A 14,462-nucleotide genomic window follows, 5' to 3' on the forward strand; every position below is an offset into this window, starting at 1 on the left:
GCAGACGGGTCCACACCCAGCTCTGCCGCCTGGTGACTGTGGGAACTTGGGCAAGGCACCTAATCAGAGCCTCAGTTTCCTCACCTGTAACATGGGATGGGGATAGTCCTCATCTGTAACATGGGATGGCTGTTCACTCATCCATTCAGCTAGTGTTTGACCTCTGCCTCATCACTGGGGACCACCAGCCACACTGCAGGACACTCAGCTAGAGGTGGGCAGTGCGACACAGATTAAAGTACACATCATCGTTGGCATCATGAAGCTCATCTTCTGTTAGAGAAGACACTAAACAATGAATAATTAGTCAATTGAGTTTATCACACTCTTGTAGGTGCTAGGGTTTAGTGACCAGGAGACACGGACTTCATGGGGTATTAATGTTAGACAACGTACTGCTCTATTGTTCTGTTCTAATTGTGATAAAAGGCACAGAGGAACAGCATCCATAAGAGGGGGCCCAGCTATCTAGCCCAGGACTCCTTGCAGGGCTGCTGGGAGCTGAGGTGAGGTAGGGCATGGAAGGCCCCCAGCCCCGCACAGCCCAGGAGGCTGCAGACTGATTGCCCTTGAGGCAGGGCAGACAACCAGGTGAGAGTCAAGGTCAGGTAACTCAACACCCCAAAAGTTTCAGGGGCCAGAGAACGCCCTGGCTAGGCCCAAGAGGGCTCTGAAGGATTCTCTGCTTTCATGAGAGCTCGTTCTTAGTGTGGATGGCGCTGCACCTGACTGGTCTGTGCCTGAGCTGGAGCCCTGAGGTTTTAAAGGTCGTAGGTGGTGGGTGGGTGAGAAATCATTCCAGACTCTTCTTTGGGTGAAGGGAGAGAAGGCCGTCTCCTCTAGGGGGTGCTGGTCCTCTGCCTAAGAAACATTCCCCGCAGGGCTCCAGGGTTCAGGATGGAGTATGGGTGGGGTCAGGCACCAGAGTCCTGTGGATCTGCAGCTGGGGTCCCAGCAGAGGGGCTGCCAAGCCTGATGTGGCAATGGGGTAGCCAGCCCACCTCCCCACACATCAGGGGTGTGGCAGGGTCTTGGGGAGAGATCCCTTCTCTCCTCAGTGTTTCCCCAACACCTCCCGCTTTTAAGGTTACTATCTCCTCTCCTGTCTCCTTCAAGGACTTGGCTGCGTTCCCCAGGTTGCTCTGGTGTCTGGCTCTGCTGCAGCATGGTTCTGAATTATAATGACCACGCGACAATGTCCAAGATACTCAGATACCCGTGGGTGGATTGTGCACCCTGTAGGCAGAGGGTGGAAAATGTTTACCTTCCACGCACACCCTCAGCCAACAGACCACATGAGGAGGGGCTGTGAACATCCTGCATTCCTGTCTCAAACCTGACATGAAGAAAAGTATTCTGGGCTGGGCACGATGGTTCATGCTTGTGATCCCAGGCCCAGAATACTGGGAAACTGAGGCAACAGGATTGCTGGAGCCCAGGAGCCTGAGGTTATAGTGAGCCAAGATCTTGCTGCTACACTCCAGCCTGGGCAACAGAGCAAGACTCTCTCTCTATTTTTTTTAAGTATTCTGAACTCTACTCCCATACCAGTTATAGATGTAAGTGGTCTTTGTGTTATTATTTTATCCATTCCACAAACATTTACTGAGCTGCTGCTATATACAGCCTGCCACTATGAAAAAGACACCATCTCTGCTCCTTAGGGAATATCCAACCCTCTCAGTGAGGGAGTTCAGTGCTACAGGAACAGCAGCTTGACAGTCCAGGGGGCCCTGTTGGTGGAGTCACTAGGGTTGGGTCTTTTAAAAAAAAAAAATTTATGGATTATTTTAGTTGTGATAAAAATACATAGCATAAAACTCACCATCTTAGCCGTTTTTAAATGTATAGTTCAGTGGCATTAAGTACATACACATTGTGCAACCATCATCACCACCATCCATCTCTGGAACTTTTCTTATTTTCACAAGCTGAAACTGTATACGCATTAAGCTCTAACTCCCCATCCTCCCTCCCGCAAGCTCCTGGAAACCATCATTCTATTTTCTGTCTCTATGATTTTGACTACTCTAGGTAGCTCATGTGAGTGGACACATACAGTATTTGTGCTTTTTGTGACCGGCTTATTTCACTTAGCATGATGTCTTCAAGGTTCATCCATGTTATAGCATATGTCAGGATTTTCTTCCTTTTTAAGGGCTGAATAATACTCCATTGTCTGAATATACCACATTTTATTGATCCATACAGAGTGTCCACTGATGGACACCGGGTTGCTTCTACCTTTTCGCTGTTGTGAATAGTGCTTCTAGGAACATGGGTGTACAAATACTTTTTTCATATCTGTGCTTTCTTTTTTTTTTTTTTTTTTTTGAGATGGAGTCTCACTCTGTCACCCAGGCTAGAGTGCAGTGGCATGATCTTGGCTCACTGCAACCTCTGCCTCCTGGGTTCAAGCAATTCTGCTGCCTCAGCCTCCCTAGTAGCTGGGATTACAGGTGCACACCACCACGCCCGGCTAATTTTTGTATTTTTAGTAGAGACGGGGTTTCACCATTTTGGCCAGGCTGGTCTTGAACTCCTGACCTCAGATGATCCGCCCACCTCAGCCTCCCAAAGTGCTGGGATTACAGAAGTGAGTCACCGCACCTGGCCTGTGCTTTCAGTTTTGGTGGGTATATATCTAGAATGGCATTGCTGGATCATACGGCGATTCTGTCTTTAGCTTTTGGAGGAACTGCCATCCTGTTTTCTAGAGGGCCTGCACCATTTGACCTTCCTCCCAGCAGTGCACAAGGGTTCGAATTCCTCCACATCCTTACCTGGGATTGTGTCTCAACAAAAGACCTCAGTTTGCCTTAAATGCAGAATGGGGATTGGTGGGGACTGGAGTCAGTAGCCAGCAAGGACTTACTATTTTAGCTCTGTGGACTCAAAATGAGGGGTCCTGTGGGAGATAAGAAGGGAGGGAAGACGGAGCAAACAGGCACTGACCAGTTGAATTTGCCCTGCTATGTCTTTGAAACAGCTGGAATCAGCTGTTACTTATGATTATGATTCTAATAAAAATTTAGACATAGGAAGTATCATTCTGGGCTGAGGTAAGTCAAGGAAGACACCATGAAGACGGAAGGGTTAGAATCAGGCCCTAAAAGAAGAATGCGATTTTTTACCTTTTAAAAAATCAACATTTTTCTTTTTTCTTTTACCTTTTTTTGAGACAGAGTCTGACTCTGTCACCCAGGCTGGAGTGCAGTGGTGTGATCATGGCTCGCTGCAGCCTAGACCTCCTGGGGTCCAACAGTTCTCCCACCTCAGCCCCCCAGTAACTGGGACTCCAGGCACCCGCCACCACACCTGACTGATTTAAAAAAATTTTTTGCAGAGACCGGGTCTCACTATGTTGCTTAAACTGGCCTCCGACTCCTGGGCTCAAGTATTCCTCCTGCCTCAGCCTCCCAAAGTGCTGGGGTTACAGGCATAAGCCACCATGTGTGGCAAAAAATAAACATTTTCATTATGTGAAGAATGTATGTTCTTTGTAGAGAAATTGGAAAATAAGAGTAGTATGGAGAAGAAAAAGCACTCATAGACTCACCCCCGAGGTCACTAACTATTGCTAGGTCTTGGTGCAGTTTCTTCTTCCTTTTGTGTGATTTTCCTTCAGGAAGCATTTCCCTAAATCTTTCCAGACTTTCTTTTTTTTTTTTTTTTTTTTTTGAGACAGAGTCTCCCTCTGTCCCCCAGGCTGGAGTGCAGTGGCACGATCTCGGCTCACTGCAAGCTCCGTCTCCTGGGTTCAGGCCATTCTCCTGCCTCAGCCTCCCGAGTAGCTGGGACTATAGGCGCCCGCCACCGCACCCGGCTAATTTTTTGTATTTTTTTAGTAGAGACGGGGTTTCACCGTGGTCTCGATCTCCTGACCTCGTGATCCGCCCGCCTCGGCCTCCCAAAGTGCTGGGATTACAGGCGTGAGCCACCGCGCCCGGCCCTTTCCAGACTTTCTAAACAGAATGTCTGTAGGTGCTGTGGGGCGTTCCATCGTATGTACAGTAGGGGTAGGATCTGGGTAGGCAGAAACAAGAGAGGGGTTTGGGTGGGCGGGAGGGGGCCTGCAGGAGGCCTCTAGTCGAATCCAGGACATGCCTCGACCTAGGACCTCTGGACCCAGTCCTGACAGTCAAACCAGTCACTGGGTCCCTTGTCTTGGTTTCCACTTGCTGAAGAAAGGCGTCCTGTTGTCCCTGCAAGAGTGGAGAGAGCGCGGCCGTCCCAGGGCAGGCTCTCCGTGTTGGTGGAATTCGTGCAGGCATTCCGTGTCCAGCAGGCTCCCATAGGCCTTTCCCCCTTTCCCTTTCCCAGCCTATGCCCCTGGATGGACCTGTGGCTGCTGCCAGTTCACATGCCCCTCTCTCATCTTTTTTTCTTCCACTCCTTGGAAAACAGGCGTCTGGTGTCTGATCTCAGCCCAGTGTTAATAAGACCACACCTGATTGTGCTGACTCCCCTAAAGGACATGAGTGACTCCTTGCGCCTCCTGTACCTTACTAGGGGCATGAGCCCAAAGGATTCTTCAGGTTGGATGATAGGGGACAAATGGAGAGGGCACACTGCAGGGGACAGCACTCTTGGTCAGAAAGAGACCACTGGCCCATCCAGAGGTGTGGCCACTTCAGCCTCCCCAGCCCACACTGGGCCCGCCCGGGTACTTCCCCAGCACCTTCGGCTCCCAGCTTCCTGGGAGTTGGGCTGAGACCTTGCCATACTCCCTTCCCACCCTCTACCACTCAGCACAGTTCTTGATGTGGTCCTGGAGCTCTAACGATGCCAAGGGCTGCAGGAGATCAGAGGAGCTGGTGATCACCACCGCAGGCTCCCCTAGACCGCCAGGAGAACTCAGCACCTGGGTGTCCAGAGGTGCTGCAGGATGTGCACAGGAGAAGGGCCAGGCTCTGACAGCTTCATAAAGTCATGGGCCTGTTAGCAGCAAGTGGGAACAACCGTGAGGAAATGCACTTCACCAAAAGCGCACGTGGTTTGGAAAGCTGAGCCGAAGCTGCTCAGGAGGGCTGAAGGGCCTATTGTGGTAATTGGGACTGTGTCTCCCACTCTTGCCCCTGGAATAGAATGCAGGAGACTGTGAATGATGGATGGCAGGCAATTAGGGAAGTGTGCACAGCCAGGGTGGCCCTACCTCAGTTCTGTGCACCCGCCATGAGGGCCTGATCCTGTTCCCAAGAGGAGCTCTCCGATGGGAGCTAAGAGATGAATGAGCACCTTCCTGCACGTCTGGGCCAGCGCTGAGTTGGGACATGGCCTTCAGAGTTACTCTGGGGAAGATCAGGAAATCCTGGCCAGCAGAACAGACAGTCTGCTGTAGGGTAAACCTGATAAAACCGAAGAGCCTGCAGAAGACAGTCATTAAGCAGAATCCTCCCCCAAAGCTGCGGAGAAATGTGACTTTGTCTCTGACAGGAGGTGGGGGGATGTGGGGGTGGCAGGGTTTATATAAATGTGTGGGGAGGCTTTGGGGGCTTCAGAGTCAGGGCCTCAGCAGCAACCTTCCCTGGGCTTCCGCCCACCTGGCATAGAAGCCTTGCTTTGAGTGGCTCTTCCCTGGCAGGCAGTGACCTGCCCCTCCCTGGTTCCTCAGTAGCTGACCAGGAAGAGTGGATTCCCAGGAGGCTGCAGGGAGGTACAGGTTTTCAAAGGCACCTGGGGCTCCTCACATACCACTGTTGTTTCTCATGTCTCCTGGCACACAACCAGAGACCACCCATGTCCCTATGTCCCTGGTACCCATTCAGCCACTGGTTCCGTGCACATGGCGTGTGCTGGGGGACAGGCTGTGGACTTCATGGGCTCCTGTCTCAGGTGACATGCTTGAGTCTCCAAGAGGCTTTGTGGGGCAGAAGGAAGAGGTCACAATTTTGAGTTACTAATTGTGCCTCTTACTTGCTTTGGAACCAGTGAAGTTTCTTCCCTTTCAACAAATAAGTATTAGGCACTGTTGTGGGTTGAATTTTATCCCCCTAAAGGATACATTGAACCCCTGGTACCTGTGAATGTAGCTTTATTTGGAAGCAGGATCTTTGCAGATGAAATCAAGTAAAGATGAGGTCATACTGGAGTAGGATGGGCCCCTAATCCAATAGGAACAGCGAACTTGTGAGAAAAAGAGACTGCCTTGTGAAAGCACAGACACAGGGAGAAGGCCTGGTGAGGACCGAGGCAGAGACTGGAGTGATGTGGCTGCAAGCCCAGGAATGCCAAGGAGTAACAGCTGCCTTCAGAAGCTAGGAATACACCAGGAGATATTCTATTGCGTTTCATCGGGAGCAGGGCTCTACTGACTCCTTGATCTCAGACCTCCAGCTTCCAGAACCACGAGACAATAAAAATCTGTTGTTTTTAGCCACTTGGTTGGTGGTGCTTTGTTACAGCAGCCTGAGGGAACTACCAGGGGCACCTTGCATGTCTGGGTGTTGTGCTGGGTGTAGAGCAGAGGCCAAGGTAGGCCAAGGTAGGCATGGCGCGCCACATCCAGGCAGTCATTCAGCTGCATGTTTCCTAGGGGCTGGGATGTAGCCATGAATCAAGTAGATAAAAAAATCTCTCCCTCAAAGAGTTTACATTCGAGTGAGAGGAGACAGACCGAGGCATAATAATAAACAACAGTAATACACAGCCTAGTCAGTGGAGAAAAATATGGTAGAGAAGGGAGATAGATGGGAGAGGTTGTAAATTTAAATGGGGTGGTAGAAGCTTTCTTGAGGCAACCTTTAAACTAGTGTGGTGGTTCTTAACCCTGGCTGCATAGTGCATCACCAGGGAAGCTACAAATAGAACAGAACAAAGACAACCAACAGCGGAGCCCACCCCAGATGATTAAGTCAGAATCTCTGGGGCTTGGGGTAGGGGGCCTATCTGGGTAAAAGCTCCCAGGTGATTCTATGAGATGTCTGGTCCCAGGACCATATGGTCTAGTGTGACAAGAGTTGCCGTGGAAGAATGTGCTTGCCAAGGTCCAGCAGGGTCATCTGTGGAGAAGGAGTTGATCGTGGCCTGGCCATCCCAGTACACGTATGGGCAGAGGCCTGGCACACCTGAGTGGCTGGGTCAGCCAGGCAGGCACAGGAGGCTGGAGTGCAGTGGAGCCCCTGGGACCACATACGTCTGCCTCGTGTGTCTGGGGTACCCAACCCTCCTCCTCTTCACCTCTTCTGCTCTGCCTGGTGCTACGGGTTACCCTGCTCAGTGGCAGTCCTACCTCTGCCGGATTAGGGGACTTTTTCCTTCCTACCCCGGGGGCATCTCCAGCCCCCAAAGCCAGGCCTTTGCTGCATAGCCTCAGACCGGGGCTGGACCAGCCACTGGTCATGCTGCCTGCCAGCTTTGTGTCTGAAGTACTGGTGTTGGCCAAGGGGATCCCCCAAGAGGATGCTTGGCCATGTTCAGGGGCTGAACATGCTCCTTGGCTCATGTGCAGCCAATCCGGACGCCAGCTTCCCTTGGTTTTGATTTCCTGAGTTATGAAGAAGAATCTTCAGAACAACTATGGAAGGGGTGCTTTCACAAACTGTGGGAAAGACCTTCTCCTTCTCCCTGGTTGGAGGGGGCAGCCACCTGGGAGGCAGGGAGGCGGAGGGTGGGCCACGATGGGGGTCTGCAGGCACCCTCCCCCCGGCATGCACACGCCAGCGTACCTACCTCTGGGCAGGGTGGTGGGCCCACCAGCCACGCCAGACACCGGGCATCACAGCTTATGGAGAATCCAAATTCCCTTTCATTTTCTGGGCCCATCCGATAGCTGCACACGCTGGAGCAGCTCTCTGCTGTCCTGAGTCCCTGGCCTAGCAGGATAGGGCCTGTCCTCTCTGCTCCACCTCCTCACCTTTTCTTCTCTCCCTCTCATTTGTTCCATCTCTTGTCCCTGTCCCCATTTCTCCCACTCTTTCTGACCTCCCTCTTACAGTTGCCTTGGTTGATCCAGGCTAGGATTGAAGTAGCCAGAGGAGCCAGGATTTGGGGAAACAGCAGTGGCTGGGGGCTGCCCTCCTGTGCTTCTCCTGGGAGGTGGGACAGCCTGGCCGAAGCCTTGGGATGTACTCCTGGTGGCCAACCTGTTTCCACAGGCCCTGTGGCTCTCCTCGTGTGAGCTGGTGAGCAGCCGCTGAGAGTGACCCCTCTCGGGGGTCCTGTACCTGTCCGGGACCACAGCAGCAGCTCCCACAGGTCCTCCCACCTCCCTCACAGTGCCTTTACCCATTTAAGATGTCTGTGGGGCCTACAGACAGCATCATCTTGATTGGTTCAACTCCTCAAGTGTGGAGCCAGGTTGCCTGTGTGGCCTTGGCCAGGTGACTTTTCTGTGTCCTCATTTCCTGACAGGGTGGTTGTGAGGTGTGAACGAATGAATACTTCTGTGAGCTTAAAGTAGTGTGTTTTAAAATGTGGGTTTTATGATGGGGAGGCCAACAGATCGGGAGAGAACTGCCGCTAAGATTGTCACTCACAGTTCCCACGAGGAGGCGACACACCATGCAGGGGCCACAGGAGGAGGCACCAGGGCAGTTAGGAGGCCAAGGGAGCAGGGCCGTTTATTGTGGTTTGTGCGAGAAGGAAGGGTAGCAAGGCAGCTGCTTGGCTGGTTTGAAGCATGTCTTTGCGCTGGCTCGGTATGTAGGGGCTGTCCCAAGTTGCCTGGGACCCCGGTGCCTGTCCCTGGGGTGGTGAGGGCAAGGGATTGTTGTCAGCAGTGGACTCTGGGTTGGTTGGTCTGTGTGTGAAAGGCACACCCTAAGGCAAGTTGTTTACTGTCTCTGGGAATTGGCTTGTCTTGGGAGGCACCAACTCTCCGGGGCCTTGGATGTGAAAGCATGAGAATATCAAGACAGGCTTAGCAAAGAGTACCGTGTTCCAGTTAGACGACAGGAGGAATAAATGAGCAGTATGTGAGGTAATGGATTTGCTGATTAGCCCAATCAGCCATTCCACATGGTGGATATGTGACATCATCACATCACTTTGCACTCACCCCATAAATATATGCAATTATCATTTGTCAGTATCTTATTTATTTATTTATTTATTTATTTATTTATTTTTTGAGACAGTCTAGCTCTGTCACCCAGGCTGGAGTGCAGTGGTGCTATGTTGGCTCACTGCAACCTCTGTCTCCCGAGTTCAAGTGATTCTTCTGCCTCAGCCTCTTGAGTAGCTGAGATTACAGGTGCGTGCCACCACGCCCAGCTAATTTTTGTATTTTTAGTAGAAATGGGATTTTGCCATGTTGGCCAGGCTGGTCTCGAACTCCTGACCTCAAGTGATCCGCCCGCTTAAGCCTCCCAAAGTGCTGGAATTATAGGTGTGAGCCCAATATTTGATTTTAAAAGATGTGTTTAATGTACCAACATGCATTTTTGGAATAAAAGGACAAAATATGTTTAGTTCACCATCATTAATTTTAAAACTGAGACTGGGTTCTGGAGCCTCAGGAGTCCCGAGCTGCCTGGGGAGGAGAACAGACCTTGGAGGAGGAATCCTGCCTGGCTGCTCTGAGACTTGGCTCCTGTCTGTGAAATGGGGACACTGACCCCTCGCTTGCAGGGCTCTTGCGCGGACTCAGTGAGATGACATGTCGGAAACCTCCCGCTCAGGCCTGTCTGCCAGGAGCATCTCAGTACACCACAGTTTTTAGATTTTGTGTCCCTTTTAAGAAAAATAACTTTAGGGGCCCTTACAGATTCTGGTCCTGGGGTCTTCCTTCCCTGTTTCAAAGGAAAAGGAAAGAAAATGTTTTCAACTTAGGCAACACAAGCCACAGGGACGGGTGAAATATCTATCACCAGCTGGTACACTGAGGAACTGGGAGGGAGGAGTTGGGGGCTTCCAGGGACGCTGACAGGCTGTGCCTTCCTTTCTCCTCCCTGGGCCTCTTTTACTGTGTTTCTTGTAGGGGATAGAGGACTCCCTCAGGATGGAGGGCTTAGGGCTAGAGTCCCCTCTGTGTGGGATTAGGAAGTCAGAGTTTGCAGGGCCACCATTCTGGCCTGAAATGCCTTCCAGAGCAGAGGCATCAAAGGCCTCTCTTCCCCAGGAGCGGGCCCAGCGCCCTCGGGGTGTGCTCAGAGGTCAAAGGGGGCAGGCCTGAGAGACGACTGGGAGTTGGGGCCTGGACCCCTGTCCTGCACCCTCCTAAGGCACACACCCAGGCCTCACGCCCCTCCCCTGCCTTCCTCCTGGGCTGGGGGAGGGTGCAGTTAGAGCACAGAAGGAGGATAGCAACAGAAAGAGGCAGCATCCTCGGCCCTCCAGTGCCAGGGCCTCTTTGTCCCCTGCCCAGCAGCCGTGTGGAACCCCCAGCACTCTTGCTGGCTGGCAGCCCTCTCGGGCCCAAGGAGCTCCAGGCTGGGCCCTGGCCGCAAACCCTGCCTCTGCTCCCTCATGGAGGTCTGTCTTGGTCCGTTCAGGCTGCTCTAAGAGAATACCAAAGACCGGGGGCTTACAGACAGCAGCACTGTATTTCTCATGGTTCTGGAAGCTGGCAGTCTGGGATCAGGGTGCCAGCATGATCAGGGTCTGGCAAAGGTCCTCTTTCAGGTTGCTGACTGCCACCTTCTTATATCGTCACAAGGTGGCGAGCAGAAAGCGAAGAAGCAAGCTCTCGTGTCTCTTCTTATAAGGGCACTAATCCATTCGTGAGGGATCCACCCTTGTGACCTCATTATCTTTCACCAAATACCATCACATTGGGCATTAGGATTTAATGCAGCCAGGTGCAGTGGCTCATGGCTGTAATCCTAGCACTTTGTGAGGCCAAGGTGGGTGGATTGCTTGAGCCCAGGAGTTTGAGACCTGCCTGGGCAACATAGTGAGACCCTGCCTCTACCAAAAAAAAAAAAAAGAATTAGCCAGGTAGGGTGGCACGCTCTTGTAGTCCCAGCTACTTGGGAGGCTGAGGCGACAGGATCCCTTGAGCCTGAGAAATCGAGGCTGCAGTGAGCCTTGATCATGCCACCACACACCAGCCTGGGCAACAGAGCAAGACCTCTTCTTAAAAAAATGAAGAAAAAAAATGTAATGTATGAATCTGGGAGACACAAAGATTCAGCCTATAGCAGGGTCTTCCTCCTCTGCCTGTCTCCCCAGCATCCTGTTTGCTGACATCGAGGGCTTCACCAGCCTGGCATCCCAGTGCACCGCACAGGAACTGGTCATGACCCTCAACGAGCTCTTCGCCCGCTTCGACAAGCTGGCCGCAGTGAGTCCCCCTGAGCCGGGGCTAGGGTGGCCCGACCTGGGCTGTTGAGGGAGGCTGCAGTGGTCGAGGACCTGCTAAACCCCAGGGATGGGCATATGCCTGGGTGTACCCTGCTGGGTAGAGCCTGCTGGTGATGGGCAGGGGGCCCCTCAGGCTGTGGCTGTGTCCTCACGCCCTACCTGGGTGCTGGAGACACACTCAGCTGGAGTTGCTTTCAGCACTGTCGCTGACCACAAGCGAGAGCGTAGGGAGCCCTCCATGCCTCCTTCTGTGGAAGCGGGTGGTGAGGCTGCTGGTCACACTGCCCAAACCCTCAGGGGAATATGCTCTTTGTCTGGGGGCACATTAGGTGCCATCAAGCCACATTCCTGATGAGATTGGCCAGACTGATAAGAGAATGAGTCTAAGTCCCCAGCTGGCCTGCAGGCGGCTGTGTGCCATTCCCTAGAGGCATCCAGAAAGAGGACTCTTAAACGTTTGGATAAATTGGAAGTAACACTCCATGGCAGGGAGTGGTGAACTACACGTTCATTCCTTAGGCCCCTATTCACCCCTCCGTTATCCTTTCCCAGCTCTAGGCCTTTGTAGAGTGATTAAATGTCAGTGGCCACTGACAGGTAGACACATTCCCCTTGGCCCACACAGGACAGCAGGCCGGGTTATTGATGAGAGAGGCTGGTGCCATCGGAGCCAGTGCCAGGGCCTCTCTGGGGGCTTCCGTGGTGGGGCACATGTACTCACCTGTGAGTTTCATCACTGAACTGAATGAGGTGAATAGTACCTGCTTGGCACTTCAGTCTCAAACGAGTCCAGGCCACACGGGCACTTGAATCCCTGCTTCCCAACTACCTTTGGGATCCAGAGCTGGACCGCTCATAATTGAGGATTAGTGATATTCCATCACAATCCCACTTACAGATTGATGGTGGCCTGCAGGTGGCCCCATGGCACCTGTCACTCAGCAGCAGCTCTGTTGGTTTCTTGGCACTCTTGCTTGCTAGTTTAGCAAAATTCTTTTTGGATAAAAATCTCAGGCTGAGAGTCAGCCAGCTTTTGGTTAAAGCTCATTTCTCCCTGCTTCAGTCTTTTTGTAAAAGGAGGAGAATCAGGCAACTTTTGATAGAATCTCAAGCAATGAATCAGAGTGACTCTTGGGGCATGGAGGGGACCAGAGACCCTTGTACTGGGGCTTGGGGCCTTCCTTAAGCTGACAGGGCCACCCTGCTGGCTGGGCCACAGTTCGACCAGCCAAATTCCTCTTGGGGCTCTGGAGCGGATCTTTAAAAGTGAGCTTCTGAGTCTGGGAGGCTGGAATGCCACTCAGGGCTGCCCAGCCCATCCCTCCATCCCCACAATCCCTCCCTCCCCAACGTCTCCTGATAAGCCTGTCCCGGGACCATGCCGAGTTCCGGCGTGGGCCTGCGCTCACTGCCCTAAAAGGCAAGTTATTCCAGGCACGGGGTGAATCTGTTTGCTTTTCATGTCTTTCCTCCCACTTCTCTTTCCTACTATTTTTAATTTGTAAAATTAATTTGCTTTCCAGGAGAATCACTGTTTACGTATTAAGATCCTCGGGGATTGTTATTACTGCGTCTCGGGGCTTCCTGAAGCAAGGGCTGACCACGCCCACTGCTGCGTGGAGATGGGCATGGACATGATTGAGGCCATCTCGTAAGTGCCCGCCCCCGGGTACCGTCTCCCTCCCTGGGACTGTCCACAGCCCAAGAGACTGACTGACCTGCCGGCTGCCTGGTTGGAGGCAGGGAAACAGTGGGGTGAAACTGTCTCCCAAAGGTGCCCAGCCAAGCTGAGGGTTGGTGTATGCCACCAGACTTTTTGCCTTCTCCAGGATTCCTGTGCCCTACAGCAGCCTGGGCAGCTTTTCCCAGAGGAAGTGTGTGGGAAGGGAGGGCTCTGCAGACTCCAGGAGTGGAGGAGAGGCTGGCAGCCGTGTGAGGACCCTGTGCCGTGTGAGGCCCTTGCACTTCCGGGGCCTCACGTTTCCTACAAACACTCAGCCAGGCGTCGAGCTGCTGGTTCCGCTTCTTCCCAGATGTGAAAGGTTGGGCTCACAGGGGTTAGACAACTCCCCAAGGTGCTACCACCAGGCAGGTGGGTTCAAATGCAGGTGGTCCGCTTAGAGAGAATCACCCTGCCTGTGAACCATAGCAAAAAGGCAGTTTGGCCAATTCATGGCTACCACTGGCCACAGAAGGGGCCCTGGTCATTGAAAAACATGGATGGTCTAAGCTTCTGTGACAGCCAAGGGAGCAAGTCAGAGACTTTGGGCTTTACAAATAGCCTGGACAGGGGCAGAGAAAAAAGGCACAGAGGGCAAGGTCAGAGACGGGAGTGTCTGGCCAGGAAGGCGGCCGGGTCCATTGGTTTGGCTCAGTTCTACTCGCAGCACTTGCCAAGTGTCCCCGGCATGCCTGAGCTAGACAGTCAGTCTCCCCAGAAGCACAGAGCCTTAAGGGAAAGAGTCCAGGACTCCTGGTCCTCAGATACGAGGCATGTCATGTGGACACAGTGAGGTAAGGGAGGCAGACTATTGTAGGAGGGTCCAGGAGGGGACAGTTGATTCCACTGAGAGGATCGAGAGAGTTTGCCTGAAGGAGGTGGCCATGGAGTTAAGCCAAAAAGACAGAATGAGCCATTGTCAAGCTAAGCAAGTATCCAAAGGCATTGTGGATGGAAAGTGTTTCAGTAAAGGTATTCTGCTGCAGTATAGGTATTTACCAAGTTGATTCAGGACAAGAGAAATGATGGATGACCACAGTCTCCCCTGCAGTGGGTGTCAGCCTCTTGCTGATGGCGTGGGATGGGGTCAGGGAGTCTCAGTGGTGCTCCCACCCACTGGGGCAAGTCAGACTGCTGGTCCCATGGCTGGCTGAGTGCACCCATGCCCCAGGTGTCAGGGAGGGTCTAGGGCCCTAGAAAGTGCAATCTGAATTCATCCATTACGCCACTTCCTGGCACCTGCACCCTCTCCTGCAAATGCTGGGCAGGTTCCCATGGGCCTCAGACACGCACCTGGAGATGTATGGCTTTCTTCCCACTCTGCCTCCACTGCTTGCCTAGCATGAGGAGTTATAAGTGCACACGGAGGGCCTGCCCTGTCTACTGGGGCCTCCCAGATATGGATATGTGGTGCGTGTGGCCGGTACCAAGCTTTCCTCTAGGGCATGGAGCACCCTAAGCCCCTGCTCCTGCCCAGGCTCCCCTTCCCTCCTGAGCA

The 14,462-nt window shown here is 52.8% G+C and overlaps 1 protein-coding gene across 1 annotated transcript in view; it reads left to right on the forward strand.

The window, feature by feature from the left end:
- Window positions 1-14,462, forward strand: part of ADCY5 (adenylate cyclase 5) — a 165,491-nt gene that overhangs the window by 104,399 nt on the left and 46,630 nt on the right. Inside the window, exons 4-5 of the mRNA XM_050781583.1 lie at window positions 11,113-11,224; window positions 12,768-12,895. Coding sequence (XP_050637540.1) covers window positions 11,113-11,224; window positions 12,768-12,895 — 240 coding nt within the window. The remainder of the gene's footprint in view (window positions 1-11,112; window positions 11,225-12,767; window positions 12,896-14,462) is intronic.

This window comes from Macaca thibetana, chromosome 2 (assembly GCF_024542745.1).
Source record: "Macaca thibetana thibetana isolate TM-01 chromosome 2, ASM2454274v1, whole genome shotgun sequence".
Classification (NCBI taxonomy): Eukaryota; Metazoa; Chordata; class Mammalia; order Primates; family Cercopithecidae; genus Macaca; species Macaca thibetana.